At 35.7% G+C, this 13,168-nt stretch overlaps 1 protein-coding gene across 4 annotated transcripts in view; it reads left to right on the forward strand.

Annotated features, from left to right (window-relative positions):
* Positions 1–13,168, forward strand: part of eys (eyes shut) — a 1,117,243-nt gene that overhangs the window by 199,057 nt on the left and 905,018 nt on the right. For all 4 annotated transcript variants that reach the window (XR_014132762.1, XR_014132763.1, XM_081769320.1 and 1 more), the window contains exon 4: positions 5,664–5,777. Coding sequence is in view for 2 of the 4 variants with exons in the window: in XM_081769320.1 (XP_081625446.1) it covers positions 5,664–5,777 (114 nt within the window). In the remaining 2 variants the exon portion in view is untranslated. The remainder of the gene's footprint in view (positions 1–5,663; positions 5,778–13,168) is intronic.

Below are 13,168 nucleotides of genomic sequence, written 5' to 3' on the forward strand. Positions count from 1 at the left end.
CGGTGATGTTTCGGTAATTGAAATCACCGATCCAAAATTCAATTTATTTATTTAATTTTTTTTTAATTTTGGCGAATTACTAATTAGGGATACCTTAGCTATTACTCTAATTTCATCCCTATTCTGGAATCTTCTAGTTTCCAAGAGGTCGGATGATTTTTTTTTCCTTGAAATTCTAAATTAGCGCCTTCTCTAACCTTCCGGACGATTTCCGGGAACCTGCTGGTTTGGGCCGGATACGGGGATCGGATTTCAATCTTACAACCAAATACTTGTGGGATTGGGATCTGATGGACACAGAACTTGCATCCTTGGCAGCAGGGCGTTCCTTGAGTCTACGTATTTGAGTAGACCACCCTTTTGGCATTTTAATAATATTTTGGCTAAGGATTTGTTGAGAGTGAAATTCGACTTCTGTCTTTGTAGCGTTAGTTATTTCTCACTTAAGTCTTTGGCGCCCCTATTCTTCGTCTTCTTTCTTTTCTATCTCTCTCTCTGTCTTCATTACTTAGAGATTTTCCTTTTTTACTTTTTCAACCTTCCCCCCCCCCTGGTTTCTGAAACTCATGAAAATGTACAATATTCCATATTACTTATTTCGATCGTATGTACTAACTGAGACATCGAGGGATGCAATTCGTGGAGGTATTGCAGCACATCTCGGGACCATTTTCGCGATATTCAATCCACCACTGGAGAAATTGACGGGAAGGTACACTATGCTTTCGGATTCCTAGAAACATTTGTTATTCATGGATCATACAAATTATATCCATTGACAACTGATTACTGATTTTTATTTCTATTGATTGGTCATATAGTGTGTATGTATTAGTAGTCTGGGCCCACTAGTTTCCAATAACATTGATTTTTTTTTTTTATATACATCTATATATGTGCTTACATAGTTTTAAAAGTTACGTGCCTGCTCATTTTGTTGCATTTCCACCTCTTATGTCATTAAATAACACCAACTATTTTTTATATATCTACGCGGATCTTTAGTAAATTGAAAATGATTATTGATTATCGGGTTTATACATATAAATTACAATGTTGCAACCTTATGAGGAAAAAAAAGTGAATTTCTGATAGTCAGGGTTTTTGTTTTGTCTTTGAGCCAATAAAATATAAATATTTATAAAATATGAATACTTGTCGAATATGAACGGTTATGTAAAATTTAAACGTCGACAAAATACTACGATGGATATTAAAGTAAAATTTATTGTATTGAGTAATATGAATATATATATATACGAGTATGTATGTAATGGGCTCGGTATTTACCCTGGTTTTGTTTAGGTTGCCATAGGTTTTTGACACCCGACCTTTACCAACTATTTGTGACATATAGTGTTACCGCGTATATTGTAATAGATTACATTTTGTTGAGTGGTTACTGATGTCTGTAACTATTAAAGTTGAATATAATGTTAAACACCGCATGTAAGTAAAACGAGTAGCAGGTCGTAAGATAAGTAAAATAACCCTAATCCTCATCCAAATTTATTCGCAAGATCAAAGTGAAATTAATAACCTACGAAACAGTGTGCCCCACCAACGAATCTTCTATCAGTAGACTCTGAAACAAATCCTTCTCCTACGATCAGAAATTTAACTATTCAGTGTCTAGAATCTTTTGACTACAAGATCTATACTATAAAGAAAATTACTGGTCTTAAATTTAATGAAGAGAAATTTAGTTGATAACTTAATGTGAATACCGGAATATGGAAATATGTTCTCAATGTCTGTGACTGGATTCAAAATTTTTTAACCTTGATAAACTTTGAAATTTTATATTGAGTGCGTCGAGTGACGAAATGAGAAATATAAATATATATGTGATATGAAGCGACTATTTGTCTATAGCTAAAACAAAAACAATTAAACACTCTCATGGACACAAACCACAGTGCAAAAGAGAGTTGGAAAAAGGAGCTATTATCGATGTGAGAACAGAGACTCATAAAATCGTCGAAATGTCTCCTCTTGGGACAGAGACCTAATAAACTGCTATTAAAGTATTTTTTTTTTTTTAGAATGATTAACCAATTATATATATATATATATTTTTTTTTAATTTATTTTTTTCTTTCGTTTTCCGCAATGATATATATATATTCATTACACTGAATCCTAAATGTATTGATCTGTGAATCTCCTTATTTTTGTTTTTTTTCATTTTTTTTTTTGTCAAATTCTCTTTCATGTAATTCAACTTTTAATATATATATAGGAAGAGAAATGTGTTATTTGGTCTTGATAAAATTAGCGAATTTCTATGCATGTTAATGAAACATTCTTTCCATGTATTAAAATCTTTCCCTGTTATGTCCAACTAATTTTTCTTCTATTGAAATGTAATAAATGTATATAGTAATGTAGTTAGGTTAGTTTAATTTAACTAAATACAACCCGAAGTATACATTGTCCTGTATGAATGTGTGTGTGAGTGAAATGTAGGTTTAGTATTAAGTGCACCAATTATCTTGTCATACATGTGTAATTTATTATAATTATTGGTAGTTATCAATTGAACTCATTGAATGTTAATACTAACTTAAGTTGGCTCTATGAAGGAAGTAAAAAGGACTGAAGTAGCCTGAACGAATGATCATCATGAGAGAACTGTGAAAGTCAAAATCTTCGACACATATGTGATACTCTGATTTTTTTTTTCTTCCTGTGGTCGTTTCTAACATGCCATCAACTTCGTCGTTCATTTTTCAAATATTGAATATTAGTCTAGAACTTCTGGAAATATTGAAAAAACGGTAAAATTAAACTTTCTCATCTATCTCCGAGCTAGATTGGGATAATTTGGTAGTTGGGGTCAAATGGATCTAGATCGGGGATGTATGGGTTAACATGTGTCTACCGTTGATCACCTTAATACCAGACATTCACCCAATAGCTATTGGAAATGATCCCAATTCGATAATTATTCACTTTCCTTTACCATATTTCTCAAAATATCCAGTAACAGTTTCCTCTTTATCACCTTCTTACTTTACCTCTTTCCTCTTCTATCTTCCTTTTCCTTTCTTCATCTTCTTCTTCTATTTTTTTTAATAAAACTGAAAAGGGGGTCGTGACTGGGAATCCTAGATGTAATAAACACGGTCATGTATTTATTTATTTTATTTTATTTTCTTTAGAAGTCCGATAAAAAGTTTTCTCGTTTCGATCGAACCTAGTATGTTCGAAAGTAAGAAATGGAAATTATATTCCAATGTAATTAGGCATAAGCTGATAGCTTCATGAACATCCCCACCAGGGGTGAAGGGTTCCCACTCACGACTTATTTCTGTGCATCACTTTTGTTGCAGATTTTTTTTTCTTTTTTTCAATCAGTTTTAGATTGACGCGCAGTGACAGGATTCGTTGTTATGGCAACGGTGGTTGGCTGTGGCAACGGGCCCTTTCCTTTTCCAGTTTTATCTTACTACTACTGAAGCGAGACTCAACCGATATAGACTACAAATACCGATTTTAATAACCACCATATTTAACCCATACCAACAATTAGTGAACTGGTATATATTTATTAATCACAGTGATGTCACTTGTACCCATTCTGAGGGAAATGATAGTGAATACCTTGATCCTGCTAGAAACAGTGTTATTTCATTATATCACAACAAGTTTTTTTTAAATACTGATTTTCCAGTGTACGTATATAGTGTTTTATAGTGTCTATCAGTGTCTCCAAATGTATCAGTGTTGTGGTGCAAATAACTTTCATAAATAACAAGTATGTATTTTTCTCAAAAATAATCTTGCAGATTATTTTTTCCAGTGTGGAGGGTGTAAGGATCCTCACATGATAACAGAAGCACATGTTAATACAACACGTGTTATTGATTGTAAACAATGAAGCAGATGAGAAGTCAATACGGAAGACACCGGAGGAAGCCGAAATGTGACGGACCTCACTAAAGGACCCGAAGAGGACACATAAAAGCCCAACCACCGAGGGACCTCGTATCAGTCGACCAACTGATCAACTAACCAACACCTGCTCCGGGGTCGCATTGGACTAGGGTACACCTTTCCTTAATCCAAGGTCGCATTGGACTAGGGATCCTCACTACAACCAAGCCTCACGAAGCCGCCGTGGGCTGAGGGTGTTTTCCTTCAAGACTCACCAGAACCTTTCAGGTGTCTTGGAGACTGCTTTGAGAGAAGGGGCAATGTGCAAAACACCTGTCTCCCTTCATCTGGTTAAATAAGAAGATTTGTAATCAAAGACATTTTGTAATTAGAACTTTGTAATAAAATTGGTGAAGGGAAGATACTCGCTTGAACCGTCATTTAGTCTCTACCTATAAAGTCATTACAATATATATGCCAGGAGGGAACACTTTATAATTCACGCTAGTCGTAAAACAGAAGAGCATTGCTTCTATCAAAAATTCAAAATTCCCAAATGCTAATTGTACGCCGACTGTTTTTAAATGGCAGTTACATGTACTTTGTGTGCTTCAACTTAGTATACATAAAAATTTAACACTGAAAATTATCATACAAATATTATTATTTCGTCGGTATCGAAAAGCTTTAATCAACTATTATAGTTATTTATCTTCACATATTTTTTAAATCCGCTAATCGTGGGTGCGGAATATGGATATATTCTGAACAATATCGACCTTACAGAGTGTCGGTCGTACGCCATTTCGATCGTGTGACAGTTTTCCCCTATATATCTTGAAGAAAATGATTTGACATAGTTTTGCCTTTATAAGATGTTTTTGTATTCTTCTTCTTCTTCTTATTATTATTATTATTTCGGTCATACGCAGAAAATTGTTTTCGATCCTATGCCGTTACGGTTCAGTGCGTGTAGCACTGTAGAGAAACTACTTTATATTAGACCTCAATCAATCAATCAAATTACTTTAGATTACATATTTAGCTTAGCTATCCTTTCTGCCGAGTGCATGAGCAGAGTTGATCTCTAAATTTAATTGCTTCTGCTTATTCTCTTGTGTAGGTAAAATTTTGCCAAAATATTCGTATTGTCATGTGTTCACCACGTGGTCGGTTCTTGAATGCTGATTTTGGTCTCACGCACACGCTCAGTATGTCACAACAAAAAAAAAAAAAAAAAAAAAAGAAGACAGGAGGTGATACATAAAAATTGCCGTAAGTGATTGAAATCGTACACCTTGGTTGCTAAGAAAGATAAGAATAGCCTGGGAACTAGATATGCAGGGTTTGCCACTAGAAGACTTAGAAAAGTGAGCAGAAAGGAAATCAAAATGTTTACTGAAGTTACGAATATGTTTTATCTCTTGCTCGCTTTCTAAAATTGTCTTTGAATGTAATGTAAATAAAATATACCAAAAATAAAATTTATCTCACACGCACATCGAGTTCAATCATGCTGATGATTCGGTTACTTGCGCTTCATATGGAGGTATGTCGATATTCCAAAAGACATGGAATATAAACAATAATGAAGAAAAATATACGAATAATGTCATGACAACTAAATAAAATAGAGGTTAACTAAAGATGAAATATAGTGACTTTTCTTTTGTATAGTTTTACTCTTTACGTGTATTTATTTAATAAACCACTTAAATGATTGCTGTTTTTTAATGATGTTTTTTTAGCATTGTAGCTCGTAACTACATTGTTTCTTATTCTAGGAGATCTGTGTGAACAAAATGTGAATGAATGCTCTTCTGATCCATGTCTTAATAATGGAACCTGCGTGGATGGAATAAATGGATTTTCATGTACATGTTTTCCAGGTTTTACAGGTAAACAAGATAACTTATTAAATTAAGAACTGACAAAACGCGTACACAGTTTATATAAATATATATTCAGTAAAGTTTCATGTAAATTCGATGATTTGAAATGATAGATTTACTCAGTTAATAACAAGAGTGAATCATAGCTACAGTTAATTTCTTAAGTAAAAGTTGGGTATTCGAAAAAGAAATTATTATGAAAACATGATATAGGAGAAGAGGTATTTGTGATTTTTTTTTCAATTGACGATTATTTCACACAAAACAGCGAATAAGTAAATTATAAAGAAGAGTAGCATATGTCAGTTAATTAGGTTACAAATTAAAAGCGAAAAAAGATATTTTTACATATAGATATCAACTGCTCGATGATCTAACGGCGCTATATATAACTTCTAGCATTATACAGTTATACATCTTTGTTTCAAAAGTAGAAAATATGGATAGCCACCAGTAGTCACTGCTATCCGTGAAGATGTTAGCGGACCACTTCAATACAAAGATAAGTAAAACCAACTTACGTCAATGAATAGATCAAAATAATAGGTGAATGACTTCGTACGAATATTTAGAAACTTGATACTTCGACATGTGTGCCATTGACTATTGTGGTTGATATTGTTGTTGGCATTGGCTATTGTGGTTGATAATTAAAGCCGTCATTTTGTATGCATTCCTGTTTGAATTCTGTTTTGGTGGACATAATTTTGTAAGTTGAACTTGTTCGGTCAATAGGGTTTATAAGTTGTCGGTTAGGATACCGAAGATATAGATAGGATTTCATTTACGTGTTAGTGGATTATCAGAGGCATCGGAACAAGATGGTTTGCGCCTTTCTTATTATAATAAGACTTTCTCCATCTGTCTAATTATATGAAAAGACCCAATAACAGTTGTTGTTTTAAAACACCGGGAGCGGTATATTTTCAAGGCAGATTCTCATGTCGGTATAAATACAACTTCGTTTTAATTTTCTTATTGCTATAAAATTAAAATATTAAATTAGGGTGACCAGATTCTGACAAGCGAAAAGTAGGACACAAATATAATAGTATATGATAGTTTACTGCGTCAGCAATTCGAAGGTCCTTATTTCATTTATCGTTAACCTTAAATATTTCATTCATTTTTGTTAAAAAGAAAAGCACTGGACAAAAGTATTGAAGGAATTCAACACGACTCCAAATGTTTTGATGAATGACAGAGTAGTTTATTTTTATGAACGTATAATAAAACTTCGTGTAGGGCTAAGTCCTTTTTTATTTTAATCGATTTTCATAGCGTAGGATTATTTTAAGCAATGAGGGAAAATTTAGACCGCCACGAAGGAACTTCTACTAAAGTTAGTTAGCATCACCGTCGTAACTTGAAGTAGAAATATTTCCTACTTCACCGATATCTCAACAAGGTCTTCTCAGTAAAAATGTATTCCAAAACAACAGTTTGTTGATTGTTCTTTCCTGATCTTTTGAGCAGTGTTAAAAAAAACAGCGATTCATTCAGCAAAAGAATTCATGTTATGGTGCCTTCCATTTCAATTCAGGCAGAGCATGTACCATCACCATCTCAGATATTGTTGAAACTTTTTTTTATAGCAACTAGACATGTTTTTAAGAGGACCGTATTTTTTTGTTTTGTCGAAAAAATTTTCCCGCCAAGTAATGTGCCATCAAAGATGGGGAGTACAATTTATGAACTGTAGAAGACATGGAAAATGGTCAACTTCGGAGCCTCACTATTCGGCTATGGAGACAGGTAGAGTTATAATTCTTGTTGTGGTATGTACATAGGGATATAAATAAACTATATTTTATTATAGTTTGGTTTGCGCATGCGCATCTGTTTGTACATAAATTAATAAATGAACGTCAATTTATCTGAAAAGTTGAAGTTTGCTAATTTTTTCCGAGCACTTCCGTTCGAATTTTAAAATTCTGTTTTCACGGTTGGTAAGACCTAGTTACCCGATTTCCGAAAAAATTTTGTATCGCTTCTGTGTACAACCGTTTTGTCGCAAAAAATCGAGAAATTGTAAAATTTTCAAAAATCGCCATTTTTGGACGCCATTTTCTCGAAAACACTATCTTTTAAAATTCTGAAATTTTGTCAGAAGGTTCAACTTTATATGGATAATGAACACACCAAATACCATTCTCGACCAATGCTTCATAAATTAACTGCAGCCTTTTAAATTTAGCGAATTTTCGTTAACTTTGATGTCACAGTTAGCAACACTGGGAACAATAAAAGTGCAATGATTTGATGATGTTTGTGGTTCACATTCATTAAATGAAGATTAAAAGGTTTTCTTGACTGTTTTTTTATTATTATTATTTTGATCAAAAAGGCTCTCTGAAATAGTAAAATGACCCTCTCCCAACTCCTCCGTTTTCTTAAACCGAATTAGTCTGAGGTGGAAATTACGATTACAAAACACTCAAATTTTAAGTTTGCTTGAAATGGCCATCCAATAAATTCTGATCTATAAAAAGCCTGAACTATTACCTCAGTGATGATTTGGAATGCTCCAGAAAAAGTCTCAATTAAGTGCGATGTCATTACAGTGATCGAAAAAGGACAAAAAATTTTTAAAAAAATCGAAACGTTTTCTTATCCGTTCCAAAGAAATTTACTGACTTTTTAAACAGAACAATCCCAGCATAAGAATGGATCACTCGGAATTTTATAGTATTCGACTAAAGTGGGTCAGTCCGCAACCTGCGAGGGAATTGTGTGTGTGTGTATTGTGCAAATTTTAAGTTAGCTGCTACTGCGTTGCTACAGATCAAAGGTACAGCCTGCATTGAAGCTGTCATGAGTGACCTATTTCCTTTAGTAGTATGATCCGTAGAAAATGACACCTGTCTTCTTCAAGAATGTGGTGAATGTCCTGGAGTGGAAGGAATAAGTGTGGAGTCTCCTGATGAAAATGAAAGTGTTACGTATGCCATATGGGAAAACAATGATCTCGTTAAAAAAAACGGCGCCACTTTCTGTTTTCGTATAGTACATTGCTGGTTTAACTGTAAGAATTGTAATTCATGACTACATCAAGAAAATCCAAAGAGAATTAATTGCTACCGAAAAGCATCGTATAAAATTTCAAGATACAAATTCTATTTTACTTCATGTGGACTTCGTTGAAAACGACTGTTATTCTGCAAAGTGAAATTCAGAGTTATCACTGGAGTATGAAACAACTGACAGTTTTGTTGTAATAAAGACGATAAAACACGATTCGGCTCATGTACTCATAGCCATAGACAAAATTCTAAAAATACTCGAAGAAAAGCGAATATATATTTTATAGAAAAAGGTTTGAATACGTGAAAATAAGAGTCTACAATTTCCCAAACCGTGTCAGTGATTTTTGAGGTGCTGCATCCCACTTTAAAAATCGCTTTCAGAATTTCGAAATGTTGGAAATTAAAAAAAAAAAAAAAAAAAAAAAAAACTAAATAGAATACGTATCTTACCTCAACTTCCGCAAGCGTGGTTTCCGTTCGTCGTTTTGGATAAAAAGAAAAAAAAAACCTCTTATAGGTAATGCTCCCCTTGATCTTCCTATCTTCTAGAAGATTCGACGTGATTTTCACACTGTCAGTCCTGTGCACAGGCTGGAGTCCAATATTATACACGTCCCAACTTCCTGCAGTACTAACTTCCAGTAGCTATAAAAATCACACCGGAGCACGTAATTATATTCACTTCACTTACTATTAAACTCACGATCTGTGTTAGACAGGTACACGATCTGTGTTGACCGCACTCTACGATAGTTGCATACGACTGCTTCCTACAGAGCAGCAACTTCCAGCTCACAGCACTCATACAAAACCCAAACTATAACTGTGTGTGTGTGTGCCTCTCGCTACTACAACTGCACTTACGTATTATCACTAGAGGGCGTAAGGTAATACACGTCACTCACTCTGACGTCACTAAACGAAAACTTGATAAACAAAAGCACATAAAAAGGTCTGTATGTGCTACACTTTCCCTTGTTGACAAGTTTTCGTCAATATTATGATACATGGATAACAATATTGAGTTACTTACATATATATACAATTAATGTACAACTAGCTATGTTCTAATTTACAAGGCCTATCTTGTTACAAAGTAGTGCTAACTTATTTCTCACGAGAGGCTTTGTCAGCAAATCTGCCAGCTGTTCTTGTGTTGAGATCTGGTTCACCCCTAATTCTTCTTGAGTCACCTTTTCGCGAATAAAGAACTGCTTGGTCTGAATATGTTTGGTCCTCTTGTGGAATTCCGGGTTCTCTGCAAGTCTCACCGCTGCGCTGTTATCGACTTGAATGACGGGCATCTTCTCCAGCTGTGTAATCTCTTGGAAAAGACGTTTCAGCCAGATGACTTCCTTCGCCGCTCTGTAGCTGCTACTAGTTCAGCTTCTGTGGTTGAGGTCGTTACCATACTTTGACGTTGACTCAACCAACTTATACTTCCTCCAGAATACAGCACAAGAACTCCCGTGGTTGACTTCCCTGTTTTCTCACAACCAGCAAAGTCAGCATCACTGAAGCATTCAAGAATACCTGTATTCTTGTTACGCTGATAAACAATTCCTAGCTCAACAGTACCTCTTCTGTACCTAAATACACGTTTTAGTCTCATGACATCAGTGTCTGTTCAAGCGTTCTTGAAAGCACACTCACACTGTAGGCAATATCTGGTCTCGTACCTAACATGAGATACATCAAACAACCTACTGCCTTGCGATAAGGATAGTCTTTGTTTACCTTTTCTTCTTCAGATGTTTTCATTTTAATAACAGGTGTTGTTACTGCTCTACACGCATCAAAATGGAACTTGTAAAGCAGTCTTTTGGTGTACGCTGTCTGATGTATCTTGATATCGCCATTGCCACGCCTCTCTATTTCCAATCCCAGGAAGTAGTGAGCCTCTACTTGAACAGTTATCTTGAATTCGCTTTTCAGTGTCGCTAGGAATTCATCAACTTTTTCTTTATTACTAAATGCGACCAGGCCATCATCCACATAAAGAATTAAGAGAATTTTATCCGTATCTCTTTCCCGAATAAAAAGGCATGGATCAGCATCACTTTTCTTAAAACCCTGATTAAGCAAGAAATCACCAAACCGTCTGTTCCAACAACGGGGTGCTTGCTTCAATCCGTACAGACTTTTCTTAAGTTTGCACATCTTTTCTGAGCCATCTTGGTACCCTTCTGGCTGCTTTATATATATTTCTTCTTCTAGATTTCCATAGAGAAAAGCTGTGAATACGTCAAATTGAAGTAGATGTAGTCCCTCATTCGTTGCTACACTCAACATGGCTCTTATTGTACCAAGTTTTGCCACTGGACTGAAAGTCTGCTTGTAGTCGATGTCTTTCTTCTGACTAAAACCTTTCGCCACTAGTTTCGCTTTGTATTTCTCAATGCTACCATCTGGGTTATTCTTAACCTTGTACACCCATTTACATGGAATTGCCTTTTTTCCTTGCGGTAAATCGCATAGTTCCCATGTCTCATTCTCGCGCAACGACTCCATTTCCTTGTCCATTGCCTTCTTCCATTCAACACGTTCTTTGCTTTGTATGGCTTCGTCATAGGAATGGGGACTGTCTAAGTCATCACCTAACTCTTCTACGGCCATCACATAATCGTCGTATTTTGCAGGTTTCTTCAGAGTCGCTCGGTCTCGCAACACAATGCCGTGACCATTAAGTTTCTCTTCCGTACTCGACTTGGGAAACACTAGCGGCTATCTTCTTTCATTTTTGCCGATTCTTGCTTGACTATAGGTTTTGAGATCTCTTCCGGTTCTCTACTCTGAACGTCCCTTGTTCGTAGTTGTACTTCTTCTCTAAAAGTTTCTTCAAGTGTACTTTCTTTGAAAATGACGTCTCTGGAGATAACTCTTCTTTCTTCTTTAATCCAAACTCGATATGCTTCATCTTCATTGTAACCAATGAGATATCCTTGCTTGGCTTTCCTGTCCATCTTTCTTCTTTTTTGTACCGGAATGTGCACGTAACACTTGCAACCGATCTGTCTCATATGCTTAATCCTTGGTCTCTTCTTCTTCCAAAGTTCATATGGACTGACACCTTTTTGTGAAGATTTTCCGGTCCTGTTAAGAATGTAGATCGCTGTTGAGGCCATTTCTGCCCACATCTCTTGCGGAAATTGCACTTCTTGGTTAGAGTAAAGGAATGTTCTTGCCATTTCCACAATGGTGCTATTCTCACGCTCACTACCCCCATTTTGTTCCGGTGTATAAGGCGCTGTGAACCGTTGATGGATGCCATACTCCTTGAGTATCTTCCGTACTTCGGCATTATCGAACTCTCCTCCGTTGTCGCTAAGAAACTCTCTAATGGTATGTCCTTCTGCCTTGGCACTGGCTAACACCTGTTTCAAGGCATCTTTCACTTCTGATTTTTGATGTAGAAAAACACCAAACCTGTACTTTGAATAATCGTCTCTGAATATAGGTAAGTACTTGTATTTCTGAAACGATTCACTAAAGGGACCACAGACATCTGCTGATAATAACTGTCCCACTGAAGATGAAGCTTTTCTACTACTAAACGGTAGTCTGTGCGCTTTTCCGTAAACACAAGAGTCACAGAGAACATTTTCATCTTTCACAGAAATATTCAGCTCTTTCTTCATTAAATCTTTGATATGTTGCTTGTCCTGATGTCCCCATCTGCTATGGTACAATTGTAAAAGAGCTTTATCAGACATCACAACATTCACTTCTTCACTATTACTTGAGGGTACTGGTTCAAACTGCGCTTTGAACAATGCCCCTTGTACTTTTCTTTTGCCTTGAACGATAGCAACTCCGTCCACTTCTAACAAACACTCTGTGGTAGAGGACGTAAATTTACTATTCCTATTCCTATCCTGTGCGGCCAAAACTGAGAACAGATTTTTCGTAATATTCGGAACGTACCACACATCCGTAAGGATTAAGTCAACTTTCTTGCCTTTCACTTTTGAAAGCACTTTGACGTCACCTTTCCCTAATGCAAGCAGCTTCTCTTTACCTGCTGCTGAAATACTACTCGGGTTCTCAAACTTCTGATAATTGAGGAAGAAATCGTGTGTGTGTGTTACATGCTTCGTTGCACCATTGTCAATCCACCAAACGAAAGGTCCATTTTCTTCTGTAGAACATTCTTCGTTCGCAGAATAGACAATTGTCAACTTGGTTTCACTAGATTTCTGATTCTTCTTCTTCTCATTCTTAGGCGGTTTCCCATCTGCAATCCACTTTTTGCACGTGCTTCTTGCGCTGAAGGCGCACCCTTGTACTTGCCTACTGGTGACCGCTGTACAAAGTTCCTTTCGAACATACACAATTGTGTAGTCAATTCGTCAAACGTACGTTGTACTTCTT

This window comes from Thermobia domestica, chromosome 8, assembly GCF_964235325.1.
Source record: "Thermobia domestica chromosome 8, izTheDome1.hap1.1, whole genome shotgun sequence".
Classification (NCBI taxonomy): domain Eukaryota; kingdom Metazoa; phylum Arthropoda; class Insecta; order Zygentoma; family Lepismatidae; genus Thermobia; species Thermobia domestica.